This window comes from Scardinius erythrophthalmus (genome assembly GCF_964197995.2).
Source record: "Scardinius erythrophthalmus genome assembly, chromosome: 4".
NCBI classification, from domain to species: domain Eukaryota; kingdom Metazoa; phylum Chordata; class Actinopteri; order Cypriniformes; family Leuciscidae; genus Scardinius; species Scardinius erythrophthalmus.
This window is the reverse complement of record NC_138224.1, coordinates 661855-679633: the sequence shown is the minus strand read 5'-3', so window position 1 is coordinate 679633 and position 17779 is coordinate 661855. Positions and strand designations below refer to the sequence as shown.

The 17779-nt window shown below is 38.2% G+C and overlaps 2 protein-coding genes across 3 annotated transcripts in view; one reads left to right on the top strand and one right to left on the bottom strand.

Moving 5' to 3' along the window:
* Positions 1 to 1406: 1406 nt before the first annotated feature.
* LOC308689408 (protein mono-ADP-ribosyltransferase PARP12) lies at positions 1407 to 14875 on the bottom strand. Its single transcript, XM_081363067.1, has 12 exons — positions 14528 to 14875; positions 9697 to 9832; positions 7732 to 8134; positions 7098 to 7148; positions 6891 to 7017; positions 6558 to 6723; positions 5036 to 5156; positions 4410 to 4506; positions 4243 to 4318; positions 4041 to 4171; positions 3629 to 3780; positions 1407 to 2849 (listed from the first exon to the last, which is right to left on the bottom strand). Exons 1-12 carry the CDS (start codon positions 14797 to 14799, stop codon positions 2269 to 2271), a joined length of 2313 nt encoding a protein of 770 aa, XP_081219193.1. The 5' UTR covers positions 14800 to 14875; the 3' UTR covers positions 1407 to 2268.
* A 1267-nt stretch (positions 14876 to 16142) lies between these two features.
* etv6 (ETS variant transcription factor 6) overlaps positions 16143 to 17779 on the top strand; it is a 28773-nt gene continuing 27136 nt past the window's right edge. Inside the window, exon 1 of one of the 2 annotated variants that reach the window (XM_081363567.1) lies at positions 16143 to 16726. In XM_081363567.1, coding sequence (XP_081219693.1) covers positions 16694 to 16726 — 33 coding nt within the window. In that variant the 5' untranslated portion in view covers positions 16143 to 16693. The remainder of the gene's footprint in view (positions 16727 to 17779) is intronic. The other variant, XM_081363566.1, reaches the window with a different exon arrangement.

The window sequence follows — 17779 nt, the reverse complement described above, 5'->3', positions numbered from 1 at the left end:
CTCTAAGAGTAGATAGGAGACTTTTATAAGGAAGCGTATTCTTCTTTATGAAATTTTAACATTTGACAAACAACGAAATGGTGCGTTACCGCCACCGACTGGTATGGAGTGTGTGGATCAAAATGACATACTCTCTCCATTTTAAAATAATAATTATTATTATTTCCTCTCCCACAAATTATTTATTACTGAAAAATAAAACTTTAACATTAATTTAGTAAAATATCTCTTTGTATAATTAGCATTTTTATGTTTGCTATAGATTTAGCATTAGAATCCCTCTTTCAGGCTCGTATTCCTGACAGTAGCACAACATGTTCCGATATTAGTATCTCATCTCTCCTGTTTTTCCTGCATTTCTCATCTCTCTCCCACTTTCCTTTGAGTTCTATAAAACCATGGATCTTTCTTCTCCTTATCATGCCACCTTTCCTTCAACCTTTTCTTAACAATACTCTTAATTTCATTCTTATTAAATCTCATGAAATCTCATTGTTATGTTATTATTTTTCCACAAGAGGTCGACAAAGACACCCAATGTAAGATATTTGGAGCTGAATTAAAAGGGTTATGCATGAAATTGTGAGTTATTATGAATTTAAGTTGAAAGAATGTGAGGAATGTGCTTAAATTACTATTTATTTATTATTTATTGATCAAATCTAGTAATTTAAAGGTAAATAAAATTAAAAAAACTCCAAAAAAATTGCATTTAAAAATAGAAAAAATATTATCAAAATGAAATAAAATAAGCTATATAAGCTAAATATATATATAATTTTAGGGCCACTCAAAATGATATACTGCCACCTTTCCTTCAACCTTTTCTTAACAATACTCTTGATTTCATTAATACTTAGCCTAACAATTAAGTTAATGTTATTTTTTTGTGGCTTCTTTTGCTGCCTTATCTGACATTTCATTTCCTTGGATCCAATATGTGTAGAATAAAAGAAAGATAAAAGCAAGACTGATTCTCAAGCGCTGACTGAAGTTTACTGCAGAGACTATAGAACTACAACGATGTCGACTCAAAATGGCCGCCCTCAACCTCTGAATCACCCAATAGTGAGCCTGCAAAAAATTAAGGCACTAAAACATTTATTTTTATATTTAAATTTATTTTTAAAAATTGATTTGCATTATGCAAAATTATTACAAATTAGTGTTGATGCTACGGAATCCTTTTCTATTGATAAATTTTTCTAAAAACCTGAAGCTGTAGTTTGCTTTTTTTGACAAATAATTTGGTCAGATAACCTTCACTAAGTTTAATGTTTTGTTCTTCCGTCATATTTTAATATATATATATATATTCCTAGAGTTTCATATATATATATATAACATAAAAACTGTTCCAATGGGCGGAGCATAGATTCAATATGAAAAAACAAAACACTGTAAAGTTGTGTACTGGAAAGCTTTATTGTGACAATTATCTCAAATATTGAGATTATTACAAAGATCCAAGTAAAATCAAGACAAATTATACATTTCCATTCAAGACAGCATGACATGAAAAGTCACCCTATATGTTTTATAACTGCATGTTATAGATCTTATAGTGAATCATTTTTCAGTGTATGTTTTTTTTTTTTTTTGATAAAGCAATATCTAACTGGATCCTCCAATGAAAGCAGTCTTCACTCTTCAAGGTGAGATTCTCCAATCATTTAGTGTTCTTAAACCCCGCCCCCTCCAAAGCCACGCCCACATCTCAACATCCAATCAACAACCGGAGAACAGAACCAAAGCTTTTTTATTTTTTTTCAATATGTCATGTTTGTTTCACACCACTAGAGGGCGCAAAGTTTAATGAATTCATAATTTATAAAGTGCCTGAAATTGCAAATTCATTTGTTTTATATAAGCAGACAATAAGTGTGGTATCAAACTAAGAAAAGATTACCACGACTTTATCCTGAGAGTACAAGACACACCAGGGGCCGGATTCACAAAACATTCTTATCAACTATGAAACTCTTCTTAAATGACAATTTCTTCTTATTCTCTAAATTAAGAAAAAAAGATAAGAATATTTTATATTCCCAAAAACTTTTTTAACTTTTAAAGAATTTTTCAAGAATTGTACTTAGGAACATTCTTATGAATTTCTCAAAATTTTCTTAAGAAGATTTTCGTGACTCCGACCCCAGAACATCTCTTCTTCTTCTTCTTCTTCTGCCATTTTCAATTAATGTGTAACATTTATAACTTGATTATCAGCATTAACTTCCTCTAAAGCCTCAGAAGTGATCACATGGTGGATCAGCAAATGATGCATTCTGACTTTTGAGACTTTGGAGAAGCCGAAGTCTGAACGTGAGAAGTGTTTGAGGAAGAGGAGGGAGAGGAAGAGGAAGAGGAGAAGGGAGAAGCATGTGAGGAAGAGGAGGAAGAGGGAGAGGAGAAGGGAGACACATACACATATCCAGCAGAGGAGGCATAAGCGTGAGAGGAAGAGGAGGAGGAGGAGGCGACCGAGGAAGATGCAGCGTGTGATGGAGTGAATCTAGCGCTGGAGTTAGCGCTGCTGTATGAGGGGACATGTGACCTGACCCTCACCGTGGGTCTCGTGATCACATGCTCGCTCGAGTCTGAGTACTCGATCAGATACTCGGGGTAGATCTGGTGCTTCTCGAACACCACGAATATGGAGGGGTCGTAGACGTCGTTCACACAGCTGTCGTAGAACACGGTGTCCCCTCCGTCTCTGGACGGCGGCCGCAGATAACCGGACTCTCCTTTAGTGTAGTCGCCCACCAGGACCCGGCACACGAACATGGAGCGCGTGCCCGAGTCTTCGGTGTAGCTGTGCGAGTACTTCGCATCCCGGGCGAAATAACTCCCTGTGAACAGACGAAGATACTCAGGGTCAGGGTTAGCGTCCCTCGGGTCAGTGCGGCCCGGAACTCAGTTTTTACAAAGTGAGTGTTCATCAGAGGGGTTTGAACCACGAATACATACAAAAAACTTTTTTTTTAAATGAATTCGAGGAGTTTTGTGGTAGTAACAAATCCTTCTCTAGCGGCTCAATTTGCCCCCATTAGCAATGTATGCAAGGAATGCTTCAGTTCACATAGAAAAACCCAAAAACCTCAAAATTCTAACAAAAAAATGCTAAAACTATACCAAAAAATGATTTAGTTAATGTGTACGTGTATCTGAATGCACACTGAAGAAACTGGCTTTAGGACCCAGCGGAACAGCTCATATAGAGCTATAAGCCCATCTAGAGTCGTGAAATATCATCTTATAATATTATTTTATTTCCACAAGAGGCAAAGACACCCAATGTAAGATATTTAGAGCTGAATTAAAAGGGTTATGCATGAAATTGTGAGTTATTTTGAATTTAAATTGAAAGAATGTGACGAATGTGCTTAAATTACGATTAATTTGTTATTTATTGATCAAATCTAGTAATTTAAAGATAGAAAAATTATTAAAATGAAAGAAAATAAGAAAAAGTATAATTTTAGGGTTAATTTTAATGTTATAAAGTGCGAGTGAAGGATAAAAGTTAAAGGAATAGTGTGAATCCTGTAACCAGGGAGCGTTCTCCGACACGGAGCGAGGGCGAGTAAACGATGCCAGAACTTGTTGTATTGTTGTTTATTATCTCCACCTTTCCCGTAGGCTGTGCCGTGCGTCCCGCAGATCCGCCAGTCGAAGTTGTTCCGGCCGATGGCGTCGACGTGCTTGCGGTCAGTGCCGTGGAAGAGCTGCTTCTCGGACACGTCTCGGCCTCGGGCGCTCTTCTTCATGCAGTCCTTCTGCCTGAAAGGGTCAAAACCGTCAGTCTTGCTGCGATACATAAAAATATTTTTTAAATCTATAGTGTTTCATCGCCATCTACTGGCCCGGCAGCAGAATGCAGCGTTTTTAGTCGTTTCCGCGGATCCGTGTGAATGTGGATCGTTTTGACAATGATGTCGTCTGTGCGCGGAAAACTCAAAGGAAAAACTTCTCCGTTTTAAGCGTATCGTTGTCGAGTAAGCGTACCCTTAGAATGGTGAGTGCATGTCTTCTGGACTTACCACTGAAACACTTCCCATAATGCTCTGTTCTGGATCCTGTCGATCTTCAGAATGCTGAAGCCTCTCATGGTGCGATTGAACAGTTCGCTGACTCTGATGTATTCGCTTGCCGCGCTCTGCAGCGTCACTCTCTGCGCAGGGTAACGTCAACATGTTGAGCAAATCAATGTCACTGTGAAGGAATCAGAGAATCTGCACTCACCTTGTATCCGGTTTCAGGAGTCAGAGCTTTATCCCAGTGTTCCGGCAGAGCCTTTAAATTGTTAAATGTCCTTTTGCTGAGAACAGATGTGAAGAGTGTTCTGTCACACACGTGTTTTAGAAAGTGTTTGAGAGAGAATGAGTCTGAGCGCAGTGGCATTTTCTTACGTTGTCTTGATTGTTCGCACATCAGCTGCCGACACAAATTTGGGACGACGTCTGACGAGTTTTTTGGTTGAGTAGCGTTTGTTTTCCTGGATCATATCTGAAGAGCAAGATCAGTCAAGATGGCATTAAGACGACAGTCATCGTATTCAGCCTTAATGTCTTATAGAGCTGCGTGAAGAGCTTCAAGACCACTACCAGGCAGATAATGTCATCAGTTACTAATTACGTGATGCATTACAAGTAACGTGTATTATGTAATCAGATTACTTCTGTGATGTAACAAGTAAAGTAACATTACAAGTAACATGCATTACGTAATCAGATTTCTTTATCGCTGCAACTTTATAAATTTACACAAATATTTTAGTCACTTTTTAAAAAAAAGTAATGCATGTTAGTTTTTATTTTAATTAATTTGCCTTTACACTTTATAAAGTACTGAATTAAAATATTACTTTAAAAAAAGAGTTGTACGGTAGCTAATATAAATAGTAACTAAGTATGTAATTTTTTAAGGGAGTAATGCAATATTGTAACGCATTACTTTTAGAAGTAACTTCCTCCGACACATTCACACTGCTCGTCTGTATCATTGGGCCCTGAATGGTAAAGGTGATTTAGGTTACCCTGGAAGCTGAGGGTGTAGGTCTGTGATCCGGCTGTGAACTCCACCACGGCACTGCTATCAGCCTCATACTTCTGCTCAAGTTCAGCACTGGAGATGGAGGACAAGCTGTGACCCCCCTCCTGATGAAGAACATAGAACATCATAACGAGTAAGTAACAGTAATGAATGAAGTAACACATTACAAGTAACATGCATTATGTAATCAGACTACTTCTGTGATGTAACAAGTAACACATTACAAGTAACGTACATTATGTAATCAGATTACTTTTGAGATGTAACGAGTAAGGTAACGCATTACAAGTAACGTGCATTATGTAATCAGATTACTTCTGTGATGTAACAAGCAAAGTAACGCATTACAAGTAACATGCATTATGTAATCAGATTACTTCTGTGATGTAACAAGTAAAGTAACGCATTACAAGTAACGTGCATTATGTAATCAGATTACTTCTGTGATGTAACAAGTAAAGTAACGCATTACAAGTAACATGCATTATGTAATCAGATTACTTCTGTGATGTAACAAGCAAAGTAACGCATTACAAGTAACATGCATTATGTAATCAGATTACTTCTGTGATGTAACAAGTAAAGTAACGCATTACAAGTAACGTACATTATGTAATCAGATTACTTTTGAGATGTAACGAGTAAGGTAATGCATTACAAGTAACGTGCATTATGTAATCAGACTACTTTTGAGATGAAACAAGTAAGGTAACGCATTACAAGTAACACGCATTATGTAATCAGATTACTTCTGTGATGTAACAAGTAAAGTAACGCATTACAAGTAACGTGCATTATGTAATCAGACTACTTTTGAGATGAAACGAGTAAGGTAACGCATTACAAGTAACATGCATTATGTATTTAGATTACTTCTGTGATGTAACAAGTAAAGTAACGCATTACAAGTAACATGCATTATGTAATCAGATTACTTTTGTGATGTAACAAGTAAAGTAACACATTACAAGTAACATGCATTATGTAATCAGATTACTTCTGTGATGTAACAAGTAACGCATTACAAGTAACGTGCATTATGTAATCAGATTACTTTTGAGATGTAACGAGTAAGGTAACGCATTACAAGTAACGTGCATTATGTAATCAGACTACTTTTGAGATGAAACAAGTAAGGTAACGCATTACAAGTAACACGCATTATGTAATCAGATTACTTCTGTGATGTAACAAGTAAAGTAACGCATTACAAGTAACGTGCATTATGTAATCAGACTACTTTTGAGATGAAACAAGTAAGGTAACGCATTACAAGTAACATGCATTATGTAATCAGATTACTTCTGTGATGTAACAAGTAAAGTAACACATTACAAGTAACATGCATTATGTAATCAGATTACTTCTGTGATGTAACAAGTAAAGTAACGCATTACAAGTAACATGCATTATGTAATCAGATTACTTCTGTGATGTAACAAGTACCACATTACAAGTAACAAGTAAAAATACAGTTTTATTACGCCAACACAACAGGCACTAACCGCTGTAGCATACGGGATCCAGATTCCATGCTCATCCTCCCAGTACCACAGCCACTCAGTGGTCAGAATGAAGGTGGGCTGGACCACTGACGACACTGTGGACAGACGCCGCACACTGTGAGGGCCTTGGGTCATCGTATCAAAATAAATTTGGTTGATTCCAGAGCTTTGATAGAGAGAGAAACAGTCAAAACACTCGACAAACCACACATTAGTTAATACACTGACTGCAACACACTAAAACCAATGCAAACACCTTAGCAGTTTAATAGCAACCACTTTCAGCATCCTAGCAATTCACTGATTTCATCCTCATGTGCTTTCATCACCCACCTGTATATACTTTTAGGATCACAGTAGTCTTTCTCAATGACCTCATTGTCAGGAAGTGCTTTCCATTCGGATCCTTCCTTAACTTCCCATTTATAGGGCAAAGTGGAATGCTCCTTAAAACATGAGTCTGGAAAACAAGAGTGCAGTTCAGTTCACAATACACACGACTCTATGAATCACATGAGCACAGAGTTATGGGGCTCTTACCACCGTGCTTGCAGAATCCTTTGATGAAATACATGCAGATCTCAGTTTTCTCTAAGAGAAGAGACACACACACGTCACTCACCGAATTAATTAATAAGCATCTTTTACGCTGAATATTGCATTCTCATATTTAAAGGATTAGTTCACTTCAGAATTAAAATCTCCTGATAATTTACTCACACACACATCATCCAAGATGTTCATGTCTTTCTTTCTTCAGTTGAAAAGATATTAAGGTTTTTGAGGAAAACATTCCAGGATTTTTCTCCATATAGTGACTTCAATGGGGTCCAACGGGCTCGACACGATCCATTTGTGGTTAAAAGTATATAAATGTGTATTTTGTCCTAAAATGTCCGCTGGTTTGTCTAGATGAGACTCGGCTGGATCGTGTCGAGACTTTGAAGCTGCACTGAAACTCACATTTGGACCTTCGACCCGTTGGACCCCATTGAAGACACTATATGGAGGAACACCCTGGAATGTTTTCCTCAGAAACCTTCATTTCTTTTCGACTGAAGAAAGACAGACTTGAACATCTCGGATGACTCGAGGGTGAGTACATTAACATGAAATTTTAATTCTGAAGTGAACTAATCCTTTAACGCAGCTCATTAGCGGTGAGATGTGATACCTATAGGGGATTGTGGAGGCCTCTGAGCCTCTGGTCCTCTAAAGCCACTCGATGGCCTTCGGTTCTGAGCACTCGGGTCTCTTCTGGGGTTCTGAGCACTCGGGTCTCTTCTGGGGTTCTGAGCATTCGGGCCTCTTCTGGGGTTCTGAGCTGAAGGCTTGTTTCTGAAACGGGTCCTCAGGACTTCAATGTTTGAGTAGAGATCCTTCATGATGGGCATGAGTTCGCTGGGAACTCCTCTGTCCTGCAGGGTTTGCAGAGGATGAGGCTCGTAGAAGTCGTGAGCTCGAGTGCAGTCGCAGGATCCGCGCAGATATCTCTCACAGATGTGGAGTCTCTTGCAGTTCTCGCCGTCCGGACATCGGCCGTACTGTCCCGCGCCGTTATTATAAGAATGACACACCTGAAAAACAAGCACGATTCTGCTGGATTCTGATGGAAGCTTATTTCTGCCACGGAAATTAAAATATAAACGTTTTTATATCTCACAATTCAAAGTTTATAACGCACAATTGAAAGTTTATATCTCATAATTCTGAGAAAAAAATCTGAATTGCGAGATATAAACACAACTGCGAGAGAACTCTTAGTGTTTACCTTTATATCTCATAATTCTGACTTTATTTCTTGCAATTCGAACTTTATAATTGGCAATTTTTTATTTTTTCTCGCAATTCCAAGTTTATATCTTCCAATTTTGACTTTATTTCTTGCAATTCGAACTTTATAACTCGGAACTTGCAATTCTTAATTTTTTCTCCCAATTACGAGTTTATATTTCATAATTCTGACTTTAGTTCTTGCGATTCTGAATCTATATCTCACAATTCAAAGTTTATAACGTGCAATTGCAAGTTAATATCTCATTATTCTGAGAAAAAAATCTGAATTGCGAGAAATAAACAATTTATGACTTTATTTCTTGCAATTTAAAAAAAAAATTCTTCTCGCAATTTCGAGTTAATATCCCGCGATTTTGACTTAATTTCTCGCGACTCGAACTTTATAACTCGGAACTTGCAATTCTCCCAATTATGAGTTCTGACTTTATTTCTTGCGATTCTGAGTTTATATCTCCCAATTCTTACTTCACACAATTCAGAGTATATCTCATAATTTTTTAATTTTTTCTTGCAATTCTGAGTTTATAACTCGCAAAATGTTTTTGCTACAAAAAACTAAAAAAAAATTCCAGTTTATATCTCATTATTAGGACTTTATTTCTTGCAATTCTGAGTTTATTTCACATAATTCAATCTTTATAACTCAGTTGCGAGTTTGTCACAAGCAAAAACATGCAATTTCTCACAATTATGCACGTTTATATCTCACAATTCTGTAAAAACTGGCAATTCTTTTCATTTTTTATCTCACAATTCTGAGTTTATTTCTCGCAACTCTTAGTTTGTATCTTGTAATTCTGAGTTTATATCTAAACTCGTAATTGTGAGGGAAAAAAGCCAGAATTGCTTATATAAGTTTATATCTCGCAATTCAGAATTGAAGAGAAATAAACTCAGAATTGTGAGATAAAAAGTCGCAATCATTATACTTCCATAGGTTCTTGGTTTTTGCTGCCGTCTGGTGGTAAAGTAATTTTAATAAATTCAACAAGGAACATGTAGGAGGATCACAGGTAATAAAGCTCAGGAAACAACCACATCTAACATTAACGAGACCGAACACTGAACAGAAAGAGCTTAACTACACAGGAGGGTAATCAACTGAACGATTACAGGTGTGAGGAACTAATTAAACCGAGGAAACTAACTAGGGAAGACAGGCAGGCAAAACAGGGACAGAACACAGTAAAACATAATCAAAACTGAACACACACGTCACAGCGACACTGAGAGACTCAATACTACGATATACAATACAATACTCAATAGACTTTGAGCCATGAAGGGTGTATTTCAGAGCTAGCGTATGTGTTGAGGAGTAAAATAAGTGAAACACTCTTACGGCCGGCAGGAGTGTGTTGTCGCTCTGCAGGAGCAGAATACACAGATGCTTTATGTCGAGTGTGTCGAGTCCATGAGCGGTCAGCACAGGCTCGTTCTGATCCGACATCAGATCGTGACTGAACCGACATCCTCGTCTGTGGGACAAAACACACTCGTTTCAGGAACAGACAGTTGCTGCGTTGCATATGGTTTCATTATAGTTATGTTTAAGCATTAGTATGAACCATCTCCGGCACAGCATTGCCTTAACACAACGACTTTTTGTACTTATATTTATTTATTGTATTCGATATCTAATGATGTGTGTTCACTGATCCGAGTTTTGATTGTAGGTTATGATGCGGGTGATGATGCGGATGATGATGCGGGTGCGAACACAAAGACATGCAGGTGTTGTAGAAACGCTTGTTCTCTGTCGTCTCAGGCCACTGTTATATCTTGATATGAAACTATGTAAATATTATGGGAATGTTATTTTTGAAAACATTAAACTAAAACGTTTCAGAAACAAAACCGCTCCATTAACGATGTTGACATTATTAAATACCACATCATTAACATTTAATACTATTAACGTTAATGGAAGAACGTTTGTTCAGAACTTTGGGAGAGAACTTTCGTTCCCTGTTAGCTGGGTTAATATACTGTAATATATTAAATGAATAAATAATTCTGAATCCAGTATTGTTTGCCACGAGATATGCAGTGTAATGTCTCATGATTCATGAATCATCTGGCTTATGAATTATACTCTACCAGAACTATACGGTGGTAACTAGATAAAAACAGGTTTGTAGAGACAAACTACTAAGTTTTTTAGAGAAAGCCTGAGCAGAAAGTTTTAAAAGCTTGAAGGTTTAAAGTTAAAACGAGTCAGACAGACAGACAGACAGACAGACAGATAGATAGATAGATAGATAGATAGATACAGGGTGCGATTTGTGAAAAAAACAGAGGGGGGGATGTTTTGAAACATTTTTATTCATAAAAATAAACCATGAGAACATGAACTTCATTCACTGCATTTGCTGCTCTGGGGCCGTATTCACAAAGCATTTTATCTTACCACTAGGAGTACTCCTAAATCGCACTAAAAGATTTTAGCTAGGAGTTTTCTCTTAAAAGTTATTCACAACGCCTTTCAGACCTACTCTTAGTAAAGAAAAATGACAACTCCTAAACTAAGAGTGAGTCTTCGTTGCTATGGATGACGTCATTACTCATGCACGAGCCTGACTGAAGTGACCACCTTGATTGGCTGATGATTGTAACGCGGGAATGATTCCAAACACCTCCCCTACGATGATGAGTGACAGGTGACAGGTCTGAGAATGCGTGCGCTACACAAGTAGTGCGAAGGACGGAAGATGATGAATAACTGAATAAATAGCCTAAATGAATAAAGAGTAAGGCAAAACAAATAGCCTAGTAGCCTAATGAAACATATGGATTGATGCAATATCTTTGCAACATTATTGAATTAATCTGTCACTATATGTCTCTGCCTACGTTTGCAAAGAGAAGAACATTTTAATTTGATTCACAATGAAACGTTACAATTAGTTTACATGCAATGAGTAGCCTAGTTTTGGTTGTTGTTGGTGGCGTTATTGCATCCCTAGTTATGCCTACAATGCAGAATTTTTCCCTCGTGATTGGACGCTCCTGTAGCCGCCGCTACGCATTTCAAAACATCGCAACGTGAAATGCCACAAAAAGCGGTTTGTGAATAGGTCTTAGTGAGTTAGGAGTCCTCTCGACTTCTTTTAAGCTGTCCCAGACTTAGGTGCTACTTTTAGGGCTAAAATGCTTCGTGAATTACTCTTAGTGAAAAAAATTAGGAGTCCTAAAGTTACGAGTGACACGCCCATTATTTTTAGGAGTTGCTCCTAAATTCGCCAGTTAGGAGCTACTTTTAGCCTTAAAATTCTTTGTGAATACGGCCCCTGGACCCTTTTCATTGTTCCCAGCTAGCTAGCTAGAGTTTTCGCGCTGAAAAATTAGGCTACATAAATATTTAGGCTACTTGGTGACATTCTGAAAAGCCGTACATGGATCAAAGCTAATGGACAGGATCAGATAAATCAGAGTTTAGATTCTCTGCCCGAGCTGAACTTGACCCGACCCGGGCCGGGCCCTTGATCCAGCACTTGTGTTACAAAATGCAACACGTCACGTGTCATGTTCAGCGTCTCCTCCACTCGCACGCATCACACCGGGCCCGGGATAATAAACTTTAAAAATATTTATTTTGTTTAAAAAATATTCTATATTCTAAAACCTTGTTGAATTAGAGTTGTAGCCTACTAGGCCTACTCCTCCTAGGCCATCCAAAGTTCATCCAAAGTTCATTCATGTTTATTTTCTGTGTTCATCATTGTCCACGTTTTTTTTTTTTTTTTTTTACATTTCTTCATTCGGATCCATTTGCGATCCATTTCATTCTGAATAAACAAACAAGACAGTTACCATGATTTGTCCTTGTTGCATTATTAATTAAGATAATAATTAATAAATGCACGCACAATTATCCGTGAACTTGATAAATGTTGCAGATATGTTTTACTATGCACAAACAAATGCCTTTCAACTTGTGTGTAAAATTCAGAAGCAGTAAATGAATGTGCAGAAATTTGTACAGAGATTCTGTAGGCCTACTATGTGTTGTAGCCTAGCCATTAAATAATAAATTTAATAAATAAATAACTAAATAAATTTAGTTGCATATTTGTTAAAATATTATGTTTTTTTTTTTGTTTTTTTTTCATCTATGTTGATTATGAAAAGTGAACAGCACGAAGATAGGATGTGCAGTATATCGGGAGACTTGGAGTGGGTCAGACATGATTTTGACCACTTCATTAATTTTTGTTTTGTAGAAAGCCTTTCTTTAAAGTGAATTTCGTTTTGTATAAATTGTATCTTAATTTTAATACATTTTTCATCAACGAATTGCATGTATTTAAGAAGCAAATATAGCAGACATAGGCTATAGGCTAATCATGGAGGCGCCCGCGCGCCCCGGTCACTTGCACTGCGCATCTCATCATAAATTAACCGAAACTCAGTGTATGCCTCACACAGAGAATATTAAGAAATATATCTAAAGAAAGCTTGAAATGTCTTTAAACGAAACAATTTAAAACGAAAAGAAATAGGCAACACTCTGATGTAATTCATGCATTTCTCCATATATGTGCATTCACTACGGAGATGGCGATCGTCAACTTCATCTTTGCTTCATCTCAACTTCCCTGGCGCCACCTGGTTATAACGGCCCACGTATTAAAAAAAATGTGTGTAAAACTTCTCTCTCTGGACGGGTTTAAATCGGGCTCGGGCTCATGATTACAGTTAACGTGTCGGGCAGGGCCGACAAAGTCAATTCGCCTCATTCGGGCTTCGCGTCTACCGCGCCGCAGGACCTCTAGACGCGCGTAAACGCGTCTTTACATTGAAATCACTCGCGCCAGAAACTCAAGAGTGAGTGAGTAATCAAAAAACCTTTGCGTTTAGTCTCAATTGATTAAAACACCGTATGTGTAACTTCGGCCATTCTCAGTGGTGTGACTGGGACACTAACCCTGCTTGTCATCAAACAGATAATCAGATTGTGATTTTTATTCCCGCTTCAGTAATATGCTGAATATACGGCGTAAAAAAAGACCTGCAGCCGTCTCGCAAGTGTTGATAGGCTATTACTCGTGAGGTGTAACCAATCATATAGCGCCGTGGGCGGGAAATTGAGCAAGTCTTCAGAGTGGTGATAGAGGCTGCGCGGAGCCAGTCAAAGTAGCGCATTTTAAAATAAAATGGAGTGTAATCAAACCACGGATCCGTGATAAGTTTTGTGATCCGCCTCGCCACTAGTGTAGTAGCACTGATCACTTTGAGGGGGGGATAAATTTATCCCCACTGGGGATAAAAATAATTAAGCAGAGGCAGGGATACATTGACCAGAAAGGGGGAAATCCCACGCATCCCCCCCGGCAAATCGCACCCTGGATAGATAGATAGATAGATAGATAGATTAAAGCTTAACTGAGTATCCACCTTATTCTGCTCTAAACAATGGGCGCTGCCATAACGACGACTCCGGTTCCATACTTCCGGTTCGTAGCGCTTGACCTGTACTAGTAGCGTGAGAAGTTCAGTTTTAACGCTAACCACTCTAAACGTTTACTTTTTTGAATGCATCTGATATGGAATCGGACATGGGCATTATCTCCTTCTTATCTTATGCTCGAAACACTCAGTTTCTAAAAAGTTTGAAATCTTCTTTGAATTGTTAAAACAAATAACAACAGCACATGAGGAGCTTATACTCATTCTCTCGCTGCTTGTACAGGTCAAGCGCTGCGAACGGAAGTAGGCAACCGGAGTCGTCGTCATGGCAGCGCGCATTGTTTAGACTGAGCAGAATAAGGTGGATAATGAGCTTCTGACAGTTTAAATTTGAATTCTGACAGTTGGAGTTTGAACCGTTTTGGCTTATTTTAACATTCCGTCATTGTAAATCAATGGTATTTTTTATAATTTTGAATCTGCATTTGTAGGAATATCGTCTGATCAGTTATAATAGAAAAGTCAGATCAGTCAGTCCAGATAGCGGACAGACGTCGATTCAACGTCTATTTTTGACCTTTACAAACCAAAAATAGACGTTGAATCGATCCAAACTGATCAGTCGTCGATCAAATATCATGAAGGGGAAGTTTAGTGATTCTAGCGTTAAAGCTCTAGGAGGAGTTAAAAGTCAGAAGAAGAATCAATATGTCTGTTTTATTGCCTTTCTTCATGAACACACACACACACACACACACACACACCTTGCTTTGGCGAAGCGGCAGGAGCCGAGGAGATGCCCCTTGCACAGGTGCAGGTTCGCGCAGCCCGGGCAGTTCTGCGCGCGACACAAGCGGACCTCGGTTCGGACGATCACGGTCTTCTGTCCGTTCAAGACCGCGACGACGAACGACTCACTCCTGCTGAGGACCGAGTCCATGTCTTCGTTATTTAGACCGAATATTGATCTTAAATCATCGAACTTCATAGATCCATTATGATCACAAATCATGCCAAGGATTGCCGCCTCGGCCATGTTGTTGGTTCTGTTCTTCAGACTGAATGGATTGACAGAGAAACAAAAGCGAACCGTGAGGAAAGGAAAACGAAACTTAAACACGGGGGAGGAGCTTCGGAAACTCGTCAACACCATCAAAGGTCTTTAATAAAGCATACGTGTCATGTCCGCGGAATAATAATAATAATTTATTTATTATTAAATTAAGTAAATAAATAATAAATAAAATTGCCGTCAAAATAAAATATTTGTTATTATTATCTAATACTCTATTAAAATTCGGTTTAAAATAAATACATAAAATATTAATATTATAAATAAATAAAAAGTGATTAAAAATAAATAAAGTAACAAACACATAAATACTACAATTAATAGTACATTACTAGTGAGTCAAAAATATAATAATGTAACTTAATAAAACCTAATTTTAGATTTATGATATTCATTTTTCAGTGTATAAATTAGGTGTTTATAAAAGATAGATTTCTTTAAAATTTTAAGATGGGGTGGCATGTAAAAGACTTCAAAGTCAACTGATCAAGTTTTTTTTTTTTTAAAGTTTTGAAACAGTTATAATATAGTTCATAATAATATGTGAACTGTGGCTTTTGCGTGATGCCACATTTACGCCACTAGGTGTCATTGAAAGTCTTTTGATGAGTCTGGTTACATGGAGATCATGTTTTCTGTAGCCTTTAATTTTCTATATTTCATAATGTGGCACATGCTGATAATATGTAGGCTATATATATATAATGCATCACTATAAAGATCAACACGTGTATTTGAACAGACCTGCGGGCAACAACAGTGGAAATATATATTTTTATGTACTCATGAATTAAAGGTATATGTCTATACAGAAACTGACTTTCAAAAATACCCCCAACCCGAGAAATAGAGAGTAATAAACGTGTGACAACTAGCCCCGGTCTGATCCGCCATACTAATGTGTGTAATACCAGTGTGATGCAAACATTACGGTTTAAAGATATATTTGTCAAGTCTCTTTTATTTATAAAGCGCTTTTTACAATAGTGTTTCAAAGCAGCTTTACAGAGATAATAGGAAAATAATGCAGCAAAGTTTGTTTCCAGAAGAAATTCAAAAGCGTCACAGTCCAGCTTAAGTAAATTCAGTGATGGTTCATTTTTGTTGTAAAATAGTTATTATTTAGTTCATTTATATATTTAATATAGCCGTTCTGGAGAAAACGGTGATGTCATCGTCCAGCTCAGTTCAGCTCTCATATAACGGTGTCAATGCAGGAGATCAATAATATTGATGAATATTAAATTAAATGTTACATTTAGAATTTTGTAATTGTAATTGTGCAAACGCGAGCGCATGATCATATCACTGTACTTCTAAATGTAGCCTACGTCACGTGTTTATTTGTGGATGTGAAATGGCCAATTGATAAACTATATAATAATATCGTGCAAATACAACTTCGATTCGCTTCCCAGTCGGAGTTCATTCCCGGATCTGATTCCGGATTAACTCGGAATATCCTCGCGCGCTGATCCGGTGTCGCGTTTTACAAACACACGGTTGTTCCCCTTTAAGGAGGCGCGCGTTGCCTGGAATTCACGTCATTTCGCCGCGAAGCGTCCGGATCAATGAGGTTCCGCGGTGCGTTCCGCTCCCGCGAGCGACGCTTCCAGGAAGGTGTTATTAACCATCGCGTTGCCGCAACGTAGCGTCGGCTCGCGCGTTTACAAACAAGAAACACGGAGAAGTTGAAGTGTTGCGCGCGCGGGGCGAGGCCAATGGATGCGCGAGCGAGCTGAAGAATCGCCAGTGCGTCGCGAGGGGAACATTATTATCCAGGATTGCATTATTTCACGGAAGAGCAACAAGGGAGAGGAAAGTGGAAACAGAAGAACTTCCTGAATTTCAACGCGACATGTCCGATTCCCCCTCGCAGGTCATTATTAAGGTAATTCTGCCTTTTCTTTCTCGATCTCGAGTCGTGTTTGTGTCACGCGGTTGAGCATCTGTTGCTGCGATCGATGCATTAAGTTGATCGATTAGAAACGGGTTTTTGTGTCGTGTGTGTGTGTGTGTGTGTGTGTGTGTGTGTGATTAGCACTGGTATTTAAACACGCTGCTGGAGTAATGCTGAGCCGTCAGACTGGGAAAAGTTCTCCAGCGAGTTTGAGAAGGAGTTTCACTGGAGGACTTTGAGCTGGTCTGGAATCACATTAGTTTGCATTAGTTATTTAGTAACAGACTCGCGGAAACGAGAACAGCCCTTCATAACTGGCTCGAACATGCTGTTATCTGCGCTGCTCTTTGCTCGGTTATTGCAAGAACTGTTTCCTTATGGCATCTTCCTCCTCGTGCATTAATGCACTGCACGTCACACCTGGCCTAAGTTAAATATATATCTTATTGTTAACATGCATGCTTCATTTTTTGTCCTTGTAATGTTTAAAGTCCCCATGAAATCAACATTGACGATTCTTGAATTTAAAGGAGTCCCATAATGCCCCTTTTCACAAGAGTGTGTGTGTGTGAACGTTTAGTTCAAAATACCCCACAGATATTTTTTTTATTGCATGTTAAAATTGACACTTTGTGTGAGTGAGCAAAAACACACCGTTTTTGTGTGTGTGTCCCTTTAAATGCAAATGAGCTGCTGCTCCCGACACAGAGGGCGGAGCTTAAAGAGCTCGCGTGTTTGTGTTAGCAGCTCCGATTACCACACACACACTGAACATTTAAAAAACGTTTAGCCTTAATGTTCAAACCGAGTCGGACAATGATGGAGAGACTCAAGAAGAAGTGGATCATGTAGAAGCAACAGGACATTTCTGAACGGTTAGTTGATGAATTTATGTATCTGATGTGGAGTTAACTATGTTCTAGTCATTGATTAGCATATTCTGTCATGAAAATTGATAAATCGCGTTCCCGGGGGCGGGGTTTATGTAAATTCTAGGGTTGGTGATGTCACTAACCCGGGAGAAAGCTCGTGTAGTCTCTACCA

Coding starts and splice junctions, on each gene's coding strand:
- LOC308689408 (XM_081363067.1), bottom strand. CDS start 14,799: ATGGCCGAGGCGGCAATCCTTGGCATGATTTGTGATCATAATGGATCT. Junction 4,319..4,409: donor GTGCGAACAATCAAGACAAC/GTAAGAAAATGC, acceptor ATCTGTTCTCAG/CAAAAGGACATTTAACAATT. Junction 3,781..4,040: donor TTATGGGAAGTGTTTCAGTG/GTAAGTCCAGAA, acceptor TGACCCTTTCAG/GCAGAAGGACTGCATGAAGA.